Raw genomic sequence first — 22,045 nt, forward strand, 5'->3', positions numbered from 1 at the left:
AAGCATCCAATCACAAAGTAAGATCTTTTACATTGACCCCGCCTTTCCATTCATCCTTTGTCTACTTGTCAATTTCTATTTTTCTGTCAAAGTGGACAATTTAATAGCCCAACTAATTAGACATAGTTTGACGCTTTTCAAAATTTCTCCTCTCTAGGTATCAATTGCTCCAAGCTGATTTGACCACATTGTAATCCTACAATGAAATTCATCTGAAGACGTAAATAACAGCAACCACCCAGATCATTTTTGCTAATTGCCCTAGAATTTGTAGAAGTTTCTTTCTTTTCCTGCCTTTCTTGTCAACTTAATTCACTGTCGGCCACCTTCACTAACGCGGCAACACATTGCATTAAATTTCAGAGGCATGAAACCAAAACAATTCTCGTCGGAGGGAAATCGACGCACACCTCCCTTCCAACTTTCGCTGCGGCCCTTCTGGGGTTGTTGCAGACCCATAGGTCTACTGTAACCATTGGTTATCATCTCTCATCCTTTCTCTGTTATTCCCCGGGGCGTGCCGTGGCCTCGTGCAGATGCAGCTGACGAGAGGTGGAGGTGCAGACACCATCTGCCCCAGGAAAGAGAACGCCTACAGAAGCTTCGCACCCAAGACCTTGCCGGGCTGCAGCAGATTCCAGAACCTGGTGAGCACGAGACCAACCCCGCCCTCTCGCGGCGGCGATTGGCTGGACCCTCCCCTAGTGCGGAACTCTGATTAGTCCGAGCGGCTTTCCCTCATCCAGCTGGAGGGCGGGCTCTTTCTGAAGAAGGGAAGTTGAGAGTCAGGCGGGGTAGGGGCCCACCGGGTTGGGGTTGGGGGAAAGGCTTTGGTGTCTTCTCGCCCGAAGGGTCCTTGAGACGCCTGTTTGTTTTTCCCGGCGCCCGGCTCCACCCACCCAGCCCACCTATTGGTCAAGTTTTGTGGTTGGGTGGGTTCCTATTGGCTAGGGGGCGGTGTCTATCCTGAGCAAGGGTGGGGGCGGGGCCTCTTAGGCGCTGTGCTTGTCCTTGTGTCTGGTGCTGGAGAGAGAGAGAGAGAGAGACAGAGAGAGAGAGAGAGAGAGAGAGAGAGAGAGAGAGCGCGAGAGAGAGAGAGAGCGAGAGAGCTGCTGTTGCTGCTGCTGCTGCTGCCGCTGCTGCTGCCGCTATTGCTGGAGCCTGAGCATCCACTAAGCTGCTGCTTCTGTTGCCGCCGCCACCACCATCACCGCCGCCGCCAGCACCATCACCACCAGCACCAGCCCCACTGCCGCCTCCCTGCACCGACCGGGAGACAGAGCCAGCGGCAGCGGCGGGTAGCTGCTGGTTTTCTGCTGCTTCTCTCCCGGTCCCCTTTCTTGACTCTGACCTATCCACTCCTTCCAGCCCTGGTCCTCATCTTCCCCCACACCCCGGAATCCGTGCACCACCTGCTCTGCCAGCCCCAGCGCTGGGACTTCCCCTGCACCCCAGGTGCAAAGGAAACACTGAATCCCTGCTTGAAAAGAGGCGCTAGTGAGGCTGCACCAGCGGGAGGAGGTGGAGGAGGAAGAGGAGAAGAAACTATTTCACCCACCGAGATCCCCATCCTGCTGGTGCTGCTGCTGCTGCTGCCGCCGCTGCTGATACTGCTGGTGCTGCTGCTGCTGCTGCTGCTGCCGCTGATCCTTTCCCCCGGGTTCAAGCACTGCAGCGGCGGTGGCGGCGGGTCCTGCATCGGGAGAAGGGAGCCAGCGGAGCCTTTCACTTTTGTGCCCCTTTCACCAATACCTCCTGCTCCCCCTTTCCCCCTCCCAAGCCCTTTAGAGAGGGGACCATGATTTGGAAACGAAGCGCCGTTCTCCGCTTCTACAGTGTCTGCGGGCTTCTGCTACAAGGTAATCCCCGCCCCGCCGCGGGGAGCATCAACTTCACTTCCATTCCCCATCACCCCCACTTCACTCCACCCTGCATTTCCACTCTCCCCCCTCCACTTCACGGCTTCCTCCATCACCACTAGACGCCCCCACCCCACCCCATAAACTCCCTTGTGCAGCAGGGGGCAGTGGCAGTTTGCACCAGTACCTCCCCTAGACAACCTAATCCCAGACCTTCCCTCCCTCCCAGCAGTGTGCTCTCTACTCCCTGCACCTTTCCCCCCTTTCATTCACCTGAGCCTTCCTCTCACTCTTCCACCCCTCCCCTTCCTCGAACCCCTGGGCTTTTTGGCTGGAAACTTCTCCTTGCTGACCTCCCTCCCTCCCTTCAGTCTCCCACACTACCTCTCATGTCAACCTTCTGACTTCCCCTCTCCACCTCCCATCATCTCCTTTAACCTCCCCCCTTTTCAGCTGCCTTTTCCATCTTCTTCCCTCTTTCTGCCCACCATCGTATCAGTGTGTCTTTTAAAAGTGTGTGAGCCTGGGAGAGAGCGACCGAGACGGCGAGAACAGCAGCAGCAGCACCGTGTGCATTGCAATAACATCCCCGGGGGGAAATGTGTTGTAAGACGTGTCATTCACCTAGGAACAGAGAGGAGACTGTGATTTGCTTTTTTATTTTAGGTGGGGGTTTTTACAAAGACCGCCCCCCCCCCCCCTTTACAAAACAGGTCGTTTTTTTTTTTTTTTTTTTTAAATCATTCTGTGTGGTTTCCATTTTTGAAGAAATAGAAATATGCTTCAGAGCAGTTACTTTACTGTCCAGGGATTTTCGCGTGGATTCCCTACCTCTTGGTCCCCTCGTCGCTACCTCATTCCTTAATTAATATTATCTTTTCTAGTGAAATGTAACCACCACTGCGGCTGTAGTGGAAAGAACTGCACAAAATGCTGTTATTATGCAAATCACTGGATTTGGATGTGGGGTGACCGGGGAATTGTGATGCTCTTTCCCCAGACCTTTTTTTGAAGAGGGGAGGGGTGTTGAGTAGGGGAAGGAAGTGCTGATTATAAAATAAATGGCCATGCATAGAGGAGTAGTCCATTGAGAGAGGGCGCTTTTGGGGGGGGAGGGGCTGTAATGGGGCTGTGGTGGTGCTGTGAGGGTAGTGTAGGGATGTGGCTTTGGTGTGCGGTATAGAGAGGATGGAGGTGAAGGGGTGGTGGTAGAGAAATCTTTCCAGCTATGTTACTCGAGATGTCTTGGTGAATCTTCAGCCACCTCTGTACCCTCTGCCTGTCTGGTATTGATGCGGAAAGAGAGAAGTTGACTGAATTTATTTGCCCCTGGGTAAAGGAATTTGAAAGTAAGACACAGGAACGCACCGACTGGTAAAACCCAGAGGCCTTTGGAGGATTTAAATGAGGTCAATGAACCATCATTCACCAAGTTCTTTGAATGCATTCCATCCATCCACCCCCACCCCTACCCACACACACATACACACACACACACACACATACACTATAGGCACCATATTTTATTTATAAATATTTTTGGATGTAGACAGTAACCGAATTAAATAATCGACCTTATCTAGAGATTTCTTACAGGTTTTTTGGTTGAAAGTATATTTTATGCTATAGTTGTATTTCACATGTATCATGTGCTTCTGTCCCAGAAAGGGGGGAAAATTCCCCAATTGCCCCCACCCCTTAGGTGAAGTAACCACAGTACATTCCCTTGGGTTTCTAATACATGCCAAAAAAAAACCAAAACACGCACATAGAGACCTTACTTCACCTCTCAATAAGTTGCATTTCTCAGCTCTCTTTTATGTGTGTGTGTGTGTGTGTGTGTGTGTGTGTGTGTGCGCGCGCGCGCGCGTGTGTGTGCCCCAGCATTTGTGTTGGGCAGGGGGAGTATGTGAGGAAATCAGTTAATTTGGTGATTGCGATGAAATTTTACACTGCTGGATATGTTTTCCCTGCCAATCTGTGTGTGCTGGCCCCCCGTACGTCATTGCAAAGGAGCTGCTGCTGTGCTGGTGCGAGAAGATTATTTATTATAGGGCATGTGTGCAGTGGACTGCACCTGGGGGTCGCCTCCTCTCTGCCTTCTACATTTCCCCGTGAATTGTCTATTCAGTGCGCTGCAGAATAACTGCTCGCTCTCTCTCTCTCTCTCTCTCTCTCTCTCTCTCTCTCTCTCTCTCTCCCTCCCTCCCTCTCCCTGTATCCCTCTATCCCCCTCTCCTTCCCCCACTTTGCCCTGCCATCCCCCACCCCAGTCTCTCAGGCAAAAAGGAGGATTTACTCTCTACCCAGAGATTTGATCAGCAGTATTCAGGATATTGTTGTCTTCTGTTTTAAGTGTGTATAAACCAATGATTAAAACACTGATGGTGCTTTTCACAGTACTTGTGGGGAGAATTGAAGGGGGGTTATGCCAAGGAAAATACACGACTGCAAAGAATAGCAGCAGGTTTAAATAAATAAAGAAAATATTATATAGCACAAGCAAAAAGGGTGCGAACCAGGCTGAGTATGTAGACCTAGGAGTGTCTTAGATCAGGCCAGTATTGGTACACAAACAAAAAAAAAAGAGGGGAGAGAAGCAAACCCCAAGCACCATTGGACTGTCTTCTCACGTTTATGGCTGCTTCACATTTATCAAGCGCTGCTCCATAGCCACATCACACTTTGTTGATATTGTCAGTTCTTGCTCAAACAAATTGCTGTTGCTTTCCTGTTGTCTCAGCCTTGGTTGAGAGCGTTGCTTCAGGGCTCAGGCTTTCCCCCTAGGAACGTGGCTTTATTAGGACAGCATTAAATTAATGAAAGCTTTATTTCCTGGACACAGATCCAGGACTCTTAAGCCCTTTCCTTTCTGTGTCCAGGGAGTGAAAGGTGGAAGAGGAAACTATCAATATCTTTTTTCCTTAGAGAATCTACTCTTCAGGTGATAGTTATGACTAGGCAAAGGCAATGTTCTATTAGCAGGACCTTATTTTAATGCTTGATCAATCTTAGAATAGTTTTTGTTTGTTTTTACCATTGAACTAGAGATAATTTATTATTTGCTAGAATTACTATTCCTTTTGTATGTTTTTAAGTTCACACTTCTTGACAAGGAGACTTGTTCTCCTTATTTGAGCTTCACATCACTATTTTTACCTCTTTACTCAATTACTTTCTTTCTAGTCAGGAGCAAGATTGTCTTTTTGGCCTATTAGTAGATGAAGTGGTAAGCTAGTGTTGGGAAACAGACTACTGATAAGATGAGAAAAGAAGTCTTATATAAACTGCTGGACATTACAAAACAGAATTATGTTCTGAGATGGTCATTAGAGGTTGAATTCATTAGGTAGAGAATGAAGTAAGTGTCTAGCTCAGATAGATACCATATCTAAATCACCCTACTTTAAATTATCCAACTCACTTTTAAAGATTCAGGACAGATTTCCTTGTCCCTGGTCATGAAAGGAGACAAAATAAAAGACAATTTTAAAAGTTAGAAGAACCCTTAGAATGGAGATGCTCAAAGTCATTCTATCATCAAAACTCAATAAAACTATTTTATTGGGAGCAGTAGGAAGATATGTAATGTCTCTTTAGATTAATAAACATAATGAGCAGGTAGGTTAAAGCGAATTAAGGTAAAAAAAAAGAACAAAGATAACAATAAAAGGGAATTTTAAATCTACATGTATATATGCGGAAGTTACTCTGAAGAGACTTTCTCATTGGGTTAGTGGTATATACATACACATTTGAGACTAGTTTTAACTTCAAATCTACTTTGGAACAAATATACACAAACTAATTAGAAGCAAACTTCTTCCGGTTGAAGATTACTCCCCCAAAATCAAAATTACCCAAATGTTAGTGATTCCCAAAGAAACCCAACCATTCAAGAACCCACTAATGATGCCTTTTCTCCACTTAACACTTCTAGTATAATAACTTTGCCCACTCTTTGTGTGTGTGTTTATTGAATTCTTTGACACATATCTTTCCTCCTTCTGGTCTTGACCAATCTTTAAAATTTAGTGGCATCTACACATAGGAGTTTAACTACAATTATACGTAGTAGCTAGGAGAAAAGAAAACTTACCTTGATGATTAATTTTTTAACTATTTTGTAGTTCATATATAGATTTACTTCAATTTCTCTGTACTCCTGTCTTCCTGTCTTATTCCTACTTTGATTCTATATATATCTCCAAAGTGGTTGTGGATGTCAGATGATAAAAATCTTAGTAGCTGCTCAGGGTGAGAGCCAATACATTCTACTTGCTCTAGAACACCAGATACATGGAATGCCAGAGGGTTGGTTGTTTTTTTTGTTTTTGTTCACAAAAAGTGTGAAAAGTATTCAGACAGTGTACTGTAATGACAAGACTGATATATTGGGTTTTAGGAAACATGAGCCCTAATCCTTCCTCTCATTAACTAGTTGAATAATTTGGGTGAAGTGTCTTAAACTCCCTGGACCACTTCTCTTATCTTGAAAATGAGGGGATCAGATAAGATGATTTCTAGATATTCTTCCTGTATTAAAATTCCATGATGATGGACATTTGAAATATAGAAATCTTTGATATCTACTCATATTTAGAGGTGGCTGAGGATTAACATTGAAAGATAAGTTTGCTTATTTGTAATATGAGAATAGATAAAACCTACTTACTCTACTGAACTATTTGGGGAATTAATAATATATGGAGTTTTTATTTTTAATCTTTTAAATGCTTTGGATCATACTAAAATGAAGTATTTCATATTGATATTTGTTGCTGGGGTTATTGGCATGAGTTTTATGCTCTGTACTAGGAAGGTTCATGTTTTACTTGTCTATTTTGAAGAGTCCTGTTTTTGACAGCCTCCCTATAAAAAAACCTCCCCTGCCAAAGGCAGACTACGTGACTCTAACAGCTAGCCTAGAAAAGGGAAGGAGGAGGGAAACCATAAACAAAAATGGGATTGATGATAGCCTGAATTCTGAAGCAGTTTGCATAGTTTAAAGATGTTGATCTATTTGAACTGCTCTATTGGCCATTGTGAGCAGTATTTAATAAATATTTTTAATCTAATTTGGCACAATAGGGTTAAATTTTCCCCATCTTTTCTTTTTATTAGTTTAAAGTTAGTTTTTGTTAAATAATAAAAATTGTTAATATAACGTATTCATAGGTTTATTGTAAAACTATTTAATTCTCAAGGTTTTAAAGAGGAAAAAACTGTTTAAAAAACAGACCGATATTTCCCAGTGATGTCTTATATAGGCATTGAGTTTGTTTGGTTGAATTTAAATGAATTTTTTTTTTTTTTTTTTGTACCATGATATATTTTTCTTTGTATCTTTTTTTAACATGTAGGTTACTTCTCCATTAGCCTCAATCACAAAGTCACTTGTGAAAAACTGAAATACATTATTGAAACTTACCAGTTTAACCTAAAATATTGAAATAGACAAGTACATTGCCAACATTTTATTTGGAAATGTCAAGCATTTGTAGAGTGTAGTCCTGTAGATTACAAAGGAATCTTCTGCAAATTATTCTGTGAAGAGGTGGGTCAGGATTAACCCAGAATTGTAGCTGCTGAAGCCCCCTGCTGTGTGATAATGCAAATGGCATCTAATGCTTTAAATGTACTCTGCTTTTGGAAACACACATGTATAACGGTTGTCATAATATTGAAACAAAGTACTTTTATGAGGTGTAGTGGACAAATGTTTTCTCCTTGCTTCTATATCTACTTGAAAGCAAAGGATAGCTCTCTGTAACTTTAATCACATGGCTAAATAATAATGGGTAAGAAATAAAACTGAGCGTTTTGCTTTGAGTTTTAGGGGGGAAAACATAATTAATAAAAAAAGCAAATGTTGGAAATATAAACTTTTGGGGGGATCAAATTCCAGAAGACATAGGTTTAAACTTCATAAAAATAATTTAAAAATGCCAAATGGAATAGTAAATTATATTTTTTTTTGAGAAGTTTGGTCTAAAACCTGTTGTGAATGTGATGCCATTATCTCCACTTCCTGAACAAGTTGTCACCTCATTTTTTCCTCACATCTCAGCTACATCGCAGATGTAGAGTGCCTTTCAAATAAATAGGAGCTGGCAATTTAATGTATTTGTACACTGCTTATTTAGTGCTGTTTATGACAGTTTACAGAGATTGAATGTAATTTGAGCCATGCCAAAATCGTAGAGAATTTTTCATCTCTGGCCAATTTTATTTATCATACAAACAAAACCACCAAATAAGTCCCTTAACAAATTAGGAGTTGTCATTATAGATGGACTTCGACAGTGAGCCCATCAAATAACAATATAACCTGTATAACTGTTTTTATTGCATTTCAGTTTGCTACAGAAAAAAAAAATGTCAAATTGTGTAAATTGCTTTTTCTCCAGAAAATTAGACCAGTTTATACTTACTGTTAAATGTTTTACACATGAATTGAAACAGTTATTATGAACCTTACCATTATTGTTTTTATTATTTGCTAATTGGTTCACTCAGAACTTAGTAACTTAATTGTGCTTCCTGCTTATATATAGAGCACTATTTTGCAAAGGAAGTATATGCCAATATTTATTTTTACATGGATTATTTTATGTCACTGATATACAGCTAAGAGAAGCAGTACCAAAGTCACTCATAATATAGAATCTTCTCTGTTGTCTGAATTTATTTTTCTTGACAAATTCTAATTGTTGAATTGACAATGTTGGAATTCTTTCGGAACAATAATGAACATATTTGAAATGTAGATTGAGTTAAAGATTTTTAGTTAGTAATGATCTGAATATTTAACACAAAATTTAAATAGTAAGTTTTTAAAGAGAGAGGAAAGAGATCTCTAATGATTCACCACTAGAGCTTACTAGGTAAAAGTTTACTGCAAATCTTTAAAATTATCTACTGTTTTAGGTTTGGTACTTTGGGGACAATTGGCATGTGGTAATTAATATTATTAACCCTCATTATTTTCAGATTTGATAGCTTTCCCATTTGTTGGAGATAAAACATAAACTATTTTATGCATAAATGTAAATAGAATTTGCCTTAATTTAATAATCAAATCATATATTTGGTACAGTAGCTTTATGCATTAAAATACTGCTTAAAATTTCTGCATTGAAATAGACCTGAACATCTATTCTGTTGTTCTCTTTGATAGCTGAATTGAGAGAGAGGGCTGAGTCTGGAAGGAGATGTGTCATAGAGAAAAAACATCAATTATTTACATATTTTAAATTACTTTGAAGTAAATTTTAAGCCATTAATTTTCAACTTTGGAGATAACGGAGTCAGTATATTTGACTTAAACCGTTTAAATACCTCATTCATGTTGCATAGGAAACCTGTTTAGTCTTAATTGAAGAGATATTTTGGTGTTTATATGCCAAAATACTTTGTATATGTCTTAAAGAGAATTGAAGACAGAATTTTGGATATGTAATGAAGTAAAGTAAAACTGTCAGGGAATAGTGACTAATTGTGTACTGAAATATGGGAGAACCCTTTTTTAGACCAAAATGACTCCCTATTACCTTCACAACTTAGGAGATTCATTACAGTAACTATATATGTTTGTTTAGAGCCACCTCTGCATCAGAGTGTGAGAGTGTCATTTCTGACAAGGATGAGCTGCAGACTGCTAAATGCATAACTGTTATATTAATTCAGTGTAATTTATAAAACCACTTAATTTGTTTTTGAAAAAAATATATTTTAGAGCCCTTGCTAAAAATGTTGGTATTTAAATATGCAAGGGGAGCCTGTAATGCCTATTTAATCATTTAGACACAAAGTATATAGGTTAAATATGCTTCTAATTTATTAGCCTTAGCATTTTACTTTCTAAGGTGAGGATCTTCCTTTCATATTACCTATATTGATCTTCAGCCCTTGTAGTTCTCTTCCTTTTGCATCTTAAAAAGTCAGTCTAGGATGTTGAAAAGGGCATTAGGTATTCTAACTAAACCTGTATTCAGATGGGACAGAGAATAAAAAATATATAATAAGCCATGTGCATTATATTCATTGCTTTATTGTACTCTGTTTTATGAACTGAAGTCTAATCAGTGTAACACTGTTTTTTCTCCCTACTCCCTAGAAATAGTCTTCCCTTTACATATGAAATAAATTACCAATAGGAAAGGTTCACCTTACAAAAAATAATGAGGAATGGAGAACAGCAAAAGAAAGGGAAGTTTTCCAAGGTCTAAACTCTGAAATAATTTGTACAGATTATATTCTGTCACACACATTTAAAGGTGACATTCTACCAACTATAAAACATAGGCAGGAATTTTTTTAAGAGCAGCTTGCTTAGTCTCTTAATAAAAATGGGGTGGGGGGGAAGGAGTGAAAGAATTTTAGTTTGCCAGCCAAACAAACAGAAAAGCTTGGCCAAGCAGACTAAATTAGCATATGCTCTGCTGAGTATTTCCCTGTTGTTACATAATCCTTTTCTAATATGAAATCACTGCTAACACTTAACCCTTTCAGAACATGTTTAATACCTTTCCCTCCATCATATTTATCTGTTGTCTCCTTTCCTGAGGTTCTGCTGCCCTATGTATGTTATCAGTTGAAAGACCCTTGTGCCAAATTCCTCTTTTTCCTCACTTTTGCATATAAATTTACTTATAGGTATACATTTTCCAGGCAGAAGAATCAATTTATTTAGCACTGAGTGGGTTTAATAAGTATTGTAGACACCTCTTTCCATTTTTCCATTTATATGAAGCTTTCTTTTGAAAATGCATTAATCTTATGAAGTTACCCTAAGGATTCATAATACTCTAGTTTGTTACATATACTATGAATTCTGTGTGCCTTAATTATGCACGTGTCCTCTTTTCCAAGCCTTTTCAGGCTTGTGAAATCATGTGAGATAGAACAGGGTGCTGGCTGTAAGTTCACTGTCATGTCTTAATGTGTAGGTGGTATTCAGAGAAAGATGTTTCTGAAGGCAATTATATAGCTATGAGTCCAGTGCAGGGAGCAGAAGCTAGTCACATTCTACTCTTGCGAGGTACTCTGCCAAGATGGGAAGAAATTGATCATTGTGATACATAATAGTGTATCTGTTATTTCTAAATACAGTTCTTTGCCCTTGTAGTTACATAAAAATGAATATTCCTTACCCTGAATAGAAATGGTTCACTTCCCACTTATAAACAAAAAGAAGAGTGATACATTTTCTCACAGTACTCCATCTATTCCCATCCCCATCAAAACAATTTCACATTGAAGTTATAAAAAGGCATCAACATGATTTTGTACTGGAGTTAGGAAAAGGTTTATCATATATGGGTGAATGATTCATGAAGGGTACTAACTAAATATTTCAGGAATTAACCAATGTCAGAATCTTTGACTATTATGCATTTCCACCTAGTATACTGAGCTTAATGTTAATGACAAGGTGAAGGGGGTGTCAAAGAAGGGGAAAAAAGATTTTCATAGTAATTTCTTTTTATGTCTGTTAATATTGTGTTTGCATTTTGTGTTATATAGTAGGCATTTTCTCACACTTTAAAATTTTGAGTTCTTTTGTATTTTCAATAATGAGATATTTTCCTCAGTGCATTATACCGTCAGTCTTTAAATGTCTTACTTTTAAAAAAGAATTATAATTTTTCTTGTGTTTATTTTCCTAGGCTCTAGAGCAATGCAAGTATTTTATAAAATGCCATATAACAAATACTTTAACCAGCTTCTTTGTACCCTTTTCACATTCTCTTGTTTAAAGCTATTTCATTTTTTTCAATAATGACTTTAAAATAATGGTAGTGTTTAAGACTCCATAGATAGAAAATAATATGATTTTTAAAAACTGAAACCCAAACTCCTTTAAGCTAGCAGTCACCTAATTCTGTACACTCCTGATTAATTATTTTCTGGATTTTTGTCTCTTTATTCATGAGAAATCAAAATCAGAAGAATTTGGGGAGAAATCACCATTGTTTGCCTGCTGTCTTTCCATTTCAAATGTACACAGATTAATTTCTTTCAATATATCTAATCTTGATACATCCCCTTAATTAAATCTGAATAATATCCAAGTATTTTGGTTATATCTGCCAAAATGTCAATACTATAGTCTATGTAAAATAAATATTTGCATTGATTAATGTTCATTTGTATGTAATATACAATACAAAAAATTGACACTAGGAAAACATAAATGCTTCTAAATGATGATATGTTTTTTTATGTAAAGTAATGATTCATCTCTTTGTATCAGGGTAGTCAATACATATTTGCTATGCATTATCCTTTGTGTATGTATTTCTCTGAGCTACTAGACTTGGGTACACAAAACCCTAATATTTTTTTCTGCTTAGTAAAACCTTGCATGTGTAATTATCATTGAAAGATAACTAAACCAAGTCAAATCTAAATTATTTTGCATAACTAGTTGTAGTAATTAATACTTCAGGATAAAAACCAGCAGCACATGAGAATTATCAACTGACCTCGATCTGCCAGATGATTAGCAAGACTTGACCTGCTTTTGTTGTTGCCAGGCTGTGAAGTAGAGGACTGATTAGTCCCTGTTTTGTGCAACCAGAGTTGCTGCTGCTAGTTAGCTGGGATGAAAGCAATGTCACTCCCGGGATTTATTTTTAGGTTTTATAAATTTAATAAATAGTGATTTTATGCTTAGTCATATTTCCAAGTTTAAGGATGCATATTTACAATAGTGACATTTCCTTAATCTTACTCTATGTATCATACAGTTTCTAAGGAAAATTGAAATATTCACAGGAACTGAGCACCTTATATAAATAATATGTATAATGTATAAATATCATTTACATATGAAAGATAGCTAAACATGTGAAGGTATTACTTCTTATTTTAAAATTCAGTCATTTTGTATTATGATACTATTATTGTGGTTGAAATGTTCCTAATATAAATGGAATCAATGTTTATCGTGTTACATGACTTTGAAAATCACTCTATCACTCTTTTAAAAAACAATATTTTATTAGTGTAAGCTCACAAACTAAACTTTTGGAAATATAATGATGGTGTGTATTGTTTTAGGAAGTTGAATTTAATCAAACTCCCATTTTTCACAAGGTCTTTTCAGCTCTTGACTAAAAGGCAACCAAGGCATCATTTTTTCATAATCTCTCCTAAAGCAACAGCTTTTCTGCCAATGCAATGCCATTTTTAGGAGGTTAATTAATGGCAAAGAGGTGAAGTTGGTGCTATATTTTCTTTTTGCTTTGCACTGTGATATTATTTAATTAAATCAATTATGTTTATATTTCAAGGACAATTTCTGAAAGGTTTGTGTTAAGTGAAAAGTATGTGATGAATTATTATTTTTTCCTCATCTTTTCCCCTTAGGAACATAGACATATTTAACTCTAACTCTTAATACCATATTTAAAAATAGGTAATTGATTACTGATAGATTGAATTTTCATTCAAAAGAATGTAAATTATTCTTTTTGTTCTTGTCATATTGGGTCTTTTGTTACAGCTTAACATAATCATGCTGCTTAAAATGGCCAGAACCTCTGACTCCTATTTTTATCCAGAATACCTAACCTAAACAGAATTGTTTTGAAAGAATATAAAACTAATTACATTCAATTTGAAGAGAGAGGGAAGAAATAATGCTGTGCCATTTTTTAAAAGTGTAGCATTTGAGGTCTTTTACTCACAAATTTGCACGAGGTCTCATTAAAGTTTTGTCTACAGTAAAATGTTTCATATTTGTTGTCTTGCCTCATGTTTTTACAAAGAAGGAAAAATGAGGAAGGAAAGTGAATAAAGTAGTATGATGCCTAATTTTACATAACTCATTCTATGGGAAGAGTTAAGAGTTGAAGATGTGATAGAGAAGTCTTTTAGTATCTTCTTTGAGGGCAGGAACTGTTTTTTGTTTTGTTTTGTTCTGTTTTGATTGTGCCTCTTACTTTCCCAACTGTTAGCAGTATGCTGAGCACATAATAGCTGCTTAAGAAAAGTTTGTTGATTGATTAATTGAATGATAGTCCCTAAAGTCAAATTTGCCAAAACACATTCATTCTCTGCCTCTGTCTCTCTCTTTTTTCCTCTCTCTGTCCCTCCCCCTCTCCTTCTCTTCCCTCCCTCCCTTCTTGGTACCTCTTTGTGGCTGGGAGTGTAGTAGCCATTCATGGGCTGATCCATCACTCTGTTGATTGTCACTGATTATCATAAAATCTTGAACCAGCATGTTTTAGTACCTGGGCTAGTTCAGCCCTCTGTGAATATTTTTTTTTAATAATTCTTTTTGAAATAAAAGTTAGCTTCTCTCATCACTGGAGCCTACTTTATACACAACTTAAGTTATTTTTTTTCCAAGTTATTAACTGTAACCAACCTGGATTAGTCAAAAGCTGATTCTCCAGTGTCATATTTCCTCTTCAGAATCTTTTTCGTGTGGTCATTCTGTTGCTTGTTCAGACAATAATCAAATTAAGTGAGTGAACACAAATAGACTCAAACATTCTTCTTTTAACATTTAGAAACATTCTAGAGAATAATGTTGACAGACAAAATGAGGATTTTTGGATTCATTGTAAATTTTAGATATCCAACAATAGCATTTTTCTTCTATATGTTTCTTACTAGTACAAATAAGTTGATTCAAAATATGTAATTATGACTCAGACTTACGCAGTCACATAGTCTGTATGAGTAAGAGGAAGGACTTGAACTCAGGTCTTCATGACTACCATGTTTTGCTGAAAAATGAATAGAAAATGCAAAACCTGATTTTGTACACAACAGTTAAACATTTAATGGTAAACCCTTTTCCTGGAAATGTTCTGCATGATTCAAGATTCGAAACAGATTTTTATTTACTTTATATTAAATTAGAAAGCAAATCTGGAAGTGTTACAGCTTTCCTTCTAGATTAACCCCTTCTTAAAACAAAAAAAAAACCAACTATATTATTTTTCTACCCCCACATCATTAGGTTTAAAAAAGAGTACCTGTATACCTTTTCCAACAAGAACAAAGCATGTAGGGATACAGCATCATTGTATGAATGCTAAATGCTGTGAACTTCACTGTGCTGTTAAGATTTTTCATTTAAGCCTGGATTAAACAACTTTCATTTTTCTTGGCCTTTTATCCTGAATACATTCTCACTATGACACTGGGTTTTTTTTATTATTATCATTAATGCAACTTGAAAGAAGATAACAATTGAACAGGAAATACTGAAGCATGTTGTATTCTAACTCATTTTTTCAAGAGGATGATTCATAATTTCATAAGGGCTCAGTGGGCCAGAACAGTAAATGACCAGGTCAGCAGAGAGAATGTTGGGGAGAAGAGGTCTGTGGGAAGGATCTATGTAACAGGCAAAGAAAAATAATTTTTTAGAGCTGGAGCTCTGCATGAGCAGTTCTGATGCTACCAGTGACAATAATTTTTAAAAAGCTGCTGATGCCTCAGGGAAAACATTTTAATGTATCTCATCTAGAAACAATGCTTCTTGTATTGGTATATACATAAATACATAACACAGAGAAATATATACTTCTTTCCTTGCTTTACTTTACAGTAAATTTCATCTACTTAAAATCTGAGTCTACTAAGTATTATTTCTTTAGTGTATAGTTCAAATATTATTCTTCATCCTACCTCCTGGTAAATATAATAGAAGAATTAACCAAATGTTAACTAGAAACTATTTGTTAAAAGGAAGAAAAGCTAGGAGAGGCAATTTTATGAAAATATCTTTAAAACGTGTTCCATAAAAAAAATAAGAGGTCTAACAACACGACATTTTAACTGAAATCTTCCATTTTATGTAGTCCAGCATGTAGCTTTGACCTAATGTAGCCCTAGGACATACTATTGCACTTTCATACCTTGAAAAAAAGGGTATGAATGCTTTGTATTTTTATATTAAATGGTGCACGGAGTAGAAGGGGTATGTATGTTTATATAAAATATGATATGACATCTTTTAGCTATTATATGTGTATGTTAATATGGAAATCACATTAGTTGTGGTATAGCATTTATATTTACTACCCAAAAGGGAGCTTCTTCTAGCTTCCAGGTAGCAACTTGTAGTATGCCATTGTAGTCCTAAAACCCTCATTTGTGTGAAATATTTTCCTTATCTCTTGCTTAAAAACAAGACAGAAAAACGACAAAAATATTTAGTTGAATTTTCTTCACCCACATAAATATTGATTTATAGATCATTTAAATAGTTATAAATCAAGCTCACCTTATATGTATATGCATATATGTGTGTGTATGTATTATGTTCTTATGTCTATATTTATATGACTTTTCAATAAAATGAATTCATTTGACAAAGTAAGCCAGTGATACTTTTGGAAACTTTTATAGAAGGAACTAGGTGGTGCTGTTCTTTCATCTTTGTATCTTAGTTGAATTCTTTCTTACTGTTCTTGATCATCAAATTGCTTTCTTAAAATAGTGCATTAAATCAGTAATACACCCTTCACATCTTTAATTCCCAAATTGCATGTTAGTTTTAATTTTTATGAAGGGATTTTCAGAATTTTTAAAATATGGCAGATCATTTATTTATTTTGTAGTGATAGAAGAGATAAGGATTAAAAATTATCATTTATTTTACTTTTAAAACCATGTACCCAAGTTCTAGAGTTGATTTTTAGCTTTTCCTTTTATTTTTATATCAATTCAGAGTCTTTGTGTTAGACTTATTTACCATATCATTACCATAATGCAAATTAGATATTTTATATAGTAGTAAAATTTGTATATGGATTATTAAAGAATGTAGCAGATCATTTTGAAATAAATAATATCAGACTTGGAATCTGGAAGACCTGAGCTAAAATCTAGTTTCAGGAATCAGTTCTACTAGTTTTGTGACCTTGGGCAAGTCATTTAACCCCAGTTTGCCTCAGTTTACACATCTGTAAAATGTGGATAATAATAACACCTACCTTCCAAGCTTATTGTATCAAATAAGATAGTGATTATCATGAGCTTAGCACAGGACATAGCAGGCATTATGTAAATGTTAGCTATTATTGTTGTCGACAGTCTTATTCAGTGTCCTATCGTTTACCTTAACATTTTGGTTCCTATTTTTTCCCATTCTGCTTTAATTGTCTGTTAATTTACCTGGTAGGAAGTGACTCACCTTTCAGAAACAAATTAAAATTTTCTAATTATGAAAACTTTCATAAATCACCTGGTCCACTCTTCTGTGGCAATTTAGAATTCTGCAAATAATTTTTAAAAGAGCAAGATCCTTTTGGGGTGGCTAGATGGTGCAGTGAGTAGAGCACTGGCCCTGGAGTCAGCAAGACCTGGACTCAGTCACTTAACATTTACTAGCCGTGTGACCTTGGGCAAGTCGCTTAACCCCAATTATCCTGTATTCTCCCCTCCAAAAAGCAAAAAAAAACCCAAAACCCAAAAAACAAGACACTTTATTATAGCATTAGGGTACATTAAACCAAATTATTAAGCATTTTTCTAATTCATTAAGATTTAGCTAGAATTAGAGCTCCTTTAAACTTTTGGAGTAGATATAAATAATGAAAATAAGGTATTTTTTTTTCTTGCTGTGAAATGTGATAGTAAATCCAACTTATTAAATTTAAATTAAATAACAATTTAATTAGTGTCTATTGTGGTCCAGGCATTATTTAGGGATAAGAAAGTATAATGTACAATCATTGTCATCCATAATTTTATGGTTTGTTTAGAGCATATTGCATTGTGTAGTTTAAGATGATTTTTGAAAATTTTAATATAAAATTCTAAGGTTGGAGCTTCATCTTCAATGCTTCCATCAAAGATCACATATCCTTGTTATGTATGTCCCTAAAAAAGTTTAAAGATGTAACATTGTTTCTTATCTCTGTTATAACGAATTCCTCTTGCTGTCTATAAATGTACCTTCATGTCCTGGCTTAAAAGCAAAATATATGTCTAGACAAGTCTTTAATTACTCTTTTCTGTACCTTCCATATCTTTCATCTATGGAACACAGAATCAATACTATTCTCTTAACATGGATTCATAAGATGGCATTTTATAGTAAGGAGAGATGTAATCTGAGAGATGAACACTGTGTCTAGACAAGCATGGCTAGTTGAGAGAGTTAATACATCTTCAGATCTGGGTCCCCCAAATAAAGTAAGGCTCTCAGTAGGTTGGGATGAATGTTTAGAATTGGCATATAATATTGATGAAAAAATTGCATAAGGGAAATGGGATGTTTTTCACCTGAAGATGAATGACCAAATAGTGACTTAGTAATCAATCTCAAGGATACAGAAATTTTATAAAGGTGGTAGTTACTAATAACAAAATGTAAAAGGATGTTTAAATTTTAAAGAGGAATTTGGGCTAGAAATAAGAAAGAAGTGACTTAATTTAAGTATTTATAGATATACACATACATAACTACATGTAAGTGTATATATATATATGTGTGTGTGTGTGTGTGTGTGAATTTTCATTAAAGAACAATCAACGCTTATTAGCTGTGTGATCAAGATCAAACAACATGCTATCTTAGTCGGAGTTTATTCACATGTAAAATTGGGAGAATAGTAACTGAATTACTTACCTCGTAAGATTTCTGTGAGGAAAGTTCTTGGCAAACCAGAAATATGAGCTGTTATTCATTGCCTTGTTGGAATTCAAATGTGAATCTCATAAGAATCAGTAATTTTAATATCGCTATGATGACTATCTGCTGTCCTCAAAAAAAGGCTCAAAAGATACCTGAATTTTGATTTAATAAATAATCACATTTTAAATTTATTTTTACTTGATAGAGAAATTCTGCATAATTTATTCATTTCATTTTGTAGTAAAAACACAGACTTGGACTATATAATTCCAACAAATTTTCTTCTTGATCAAAAGTGAAACAAGGATGAATATCATCAAAAGGCAGCCCAGGCAATGAATTTCACTTCACAGATTGGGACTATAAATGCAAGACCAGAAAGAAGCACTCTATTCTGTTTAAGGAGTGTCCTGTGGTCATTATCTTATTTATTGGAAAGACTGTATTGGAATGAGAAGAGGCATTCTCTCTACTTATTTTTGATGAAGATTAATCTCAAGCAATGTAGCATAGCCATTGACTGTTTGTAATCAATAGCAGCAAACAGATTATCCTGGCATGCCCCTTTATTTCTTGGATCTCTTCCTACCTCTCCAAACGCTCCTTCAGATTCTCTTTAAGGAATTCCATCTTCTCATCCTGTCACATTTCATCCACAATGAAGTGCTTGCATATGGAAAGGAAGAAAGGGAGGGGGAAATGAACAAAAGTCAAGGGTTATTTTGAGGCTAGACCAATATTACATAACAAAATGAATGGAGGAAAGAAGCAAAAATGAGAATAATCATAATTAGAATAAAAGCAGCAGTGAAGTGGGTCAGGAAATTATCAGAATGGTAAAATATGTGTTTAAGAGAATGAAGTGGTGAGAAAAAAATATATATCTATATATTATATGTGTATAGGTTTAAAGTTGAGACATTCCCAAGACAGATATGCAAATGGAAAATGAAGTTTAGTGGCGTCAAAAAATAGGACTTTATCACCAACTATCACTGAATCTTAGAGTAGCTATATTTTCTATAGGACATGAACTGAAATATTGCCAGATATTACTAGATGCAGTCTAGTCATCTTGGAAACTAGACAAGAACCTTATCAACAGACAGTATACTAATGGATAAGTGTGACCTGGATGTGGACTAACCCCAATAACTTATGCCTATATAATAATTTAATGTTTGCAATCCACTTTACTTAAATAATTTGTTGATCTAAGTAAAACAATTTTTATTCCCATTTTACATATGAGGAAACCCAGGTTAAGTTATTTGCCTGTGATTACACAGTTATTAAGTGATTGAAATGGGATTTTCACTCCATTCTCTTAAACCCTATGCTGTGTTTCCTTTAAGTGGTCAAATTTATATATAAAAATGCATGTGTTTTTTCATGCAATCATTTTTACACATACATACAAACATGCTACGTGAGAGGGTTATGAAAATAAATATATTTGGATATATAGAAGGAAGCTATTTTGTATAGTCATAATTTTATGTTTTTAGAACAAATTGATCTTAAATTAAGTAAATTAAAGTCTTCAGTTCAATAGTAAGTATTTATTAAGTGTATAATAAAGGTGGAACTCTGCTAAGTCTTGGGGGTTTCTATGAAGTTTACTGAAGACAATATCTATTCTCAAGAAACTATTAATCTAGTATAGATATACAATACATATATAATACAAAATAGCATTATATATCTATACACCCATATGTGTGTGTGCTATATATTCATATATATGCATATTTATCCATAAGAGTAGTAGGACCCACCCATGGTCACATAGCTAGTATATGTCATAAGCAAGACTGGAATTCTTGTCTTTTTTTGCTAAAAGATCAGTCCTCTGTACACTACTGCACTCTGCCTTTACTCTGAGTTCATTAGAGAAGAAAAAAAAGTAAATTCTAAGGTAGAAAAAAGCATTACTAGTGTATAGGGTAGGAGGAATTAGAGAAGACTTAGAAGAGATAGCATTTGGGCTGAGCTTTAAAGAACTAAAAGGAATTTGATAGGCAAACAGGGAGGGGGAAGGGGGATGTTCCAAGATGAAAGCTGTTAAAGCAGCAAAGTAAAAAGCATATAGTAGGGACAAAAGCATTAGTTTGCAGTGTAGAATCTATGACAAGTGGCAGTAAGGCCGGGTAGTGTCATATGGTACAAGGCTTTGAATGCTACGGAGATAGACTGAATTTTAATCCATAGGTAATAGGAAATCTCTGAAAAATTTTGAGTATAGGAATGACACAATCACTATGCAAGGATGGGAAGAGGATGGAACCATTGAACTAGAAAGATGTTGGGACACAGTAATGAATATGTGATTTTAAAAAATAAAGTATTGTTTTTTTTTTCTTTGTGTTTTCACAGAGTCTTTATTACTCAACATGGATAGGTAATTTTCTTTGTGGAATATAAGTAAAATAGAGAAGGGATCATAGAGAAGATAGGAGAAATCTTGAAACGGGAAGTAGGAAGACCAGTTCTTGTAGGGAGGTCCAATAATGTGTTCCTGGTGTCCTAAGTAAAAAAGTTATTGCTCTGTTTCATTTTTATACATTGTGGCTAGGCATTGTATTGTTAGTATACTTCTGTTCTTTTTTTTTTTTAAGCAGTTGGGGTTAAGTAACTTACTCAAGGTTGGCCAGTCATTTCTGGGTGTGGTGCTAAGTATCTGAACCCATATTCGATCCCCAGGTCATCCTGACACCAGGGCTGGTGCCCTTACTCGCTGAGCCACCTGGCCGCCCTTAAGCAATTGGGGTTAAGTAACTTGCTCAAGGTTACATGGCCATGTGTTTCTGGGTGGGTGCTAAGTGTCTGAGCCCGGATTCGATCCCCAAGTCATCCCGACACTGGGGCCGGTTACTCGCTGTGCTCCCTGGCCGCCCCAGTATACTTCTGTTCTGATAATTTGATATACGTAGATCCTTGTCGGTTGGCCTGGGAACCTGACCACCTTTATTTTTTTTTACATTATTTGTATGGGGAAATGCATTTTACATTTCGAACAATTGAATTGCATTGAAACTTTTAAACTGGAGACTACCTTTGTAGACCACTTCATAAGGTTCTCTAACCAAAAGAGTACATACAAACAGTTAAATTCTCATAAATCTGGGGTAAATCAAAGTAAAATTGTTTATAGACAATCTAGAAGGTCAGTCAGCAGCCTAATCAAATGACAGACCCAGATGCCATTCTAAGCTGCCAACACAGTTGCTTCTTGGGGCTGCCAAAACGTCAGATGCAGCTGCAAGGGAATAAATGTTCCACCCATTGCAGATTTTACAATTGCCATAGAAAGGACAGACTTAGAAAATATAATTCATGTGATGCTCATTTCGCTTCCCTATTAATGATTTTCAAATTAATTTGATGCGAGCTGTAAAACATGTAGACAAAGAATGCTACTTAATATATGCACTTAGTTAAATGATGATAGCATTCATTCTTTGAAAAGTAATGTATATTATTCATTTTTCTTCTTCCTGTTTACCTTAAATGTAGTAAATTATTGTTGGATGTTGGGAAGTTGTGACACAGTAGGCAAAAGGAAAAAACACAAATT

General features: G+C 36.3%; 1 protein-coding gene across 2 annotated transcripts in view; it reads left to right on the top strand.

Annotated features, from left to right (window-relative positions):
* Positions 1-1,016: 1,016 nt before the first annotated feature.
* Positions 1,017-22,045, top strand: part of CADM2 (cell adhesion molecule 2) — a 1,406,063-nt gene continuing 1,385,034 nt past the window's right edge. For both annotated transcript variants that reach the window (XM_069093916.1, XM_069093917.1), the window contains exon 1: positions 1,017-1,859. In XM_069093916.1, the coding sequence (XP_068950017.1) occupies positions 1,799-1,859 (61 nt within the window). In that variant the 5' untranslated portion in view covers positions 1,017-1,798. The remainder of the gene's footprint in view (positions 1,860-22,045) is intronic.

Source organism: Petaurus breviceps, unplaced genomic scaffold, assembly GCF_028583685.1.
Source record: "Petaurus breviceps papuanus isolate PSGF00001 unplaced genomic scaffold, PetGlider_PUasm1.0 213, whole genome shotgun sequence".
Lineage (NCBI taxonomy): Eukaryota > Metazoa > Chordata > Mammalia > Diprotodontia > Petauridae > Petaurus > Petaurus breviceps.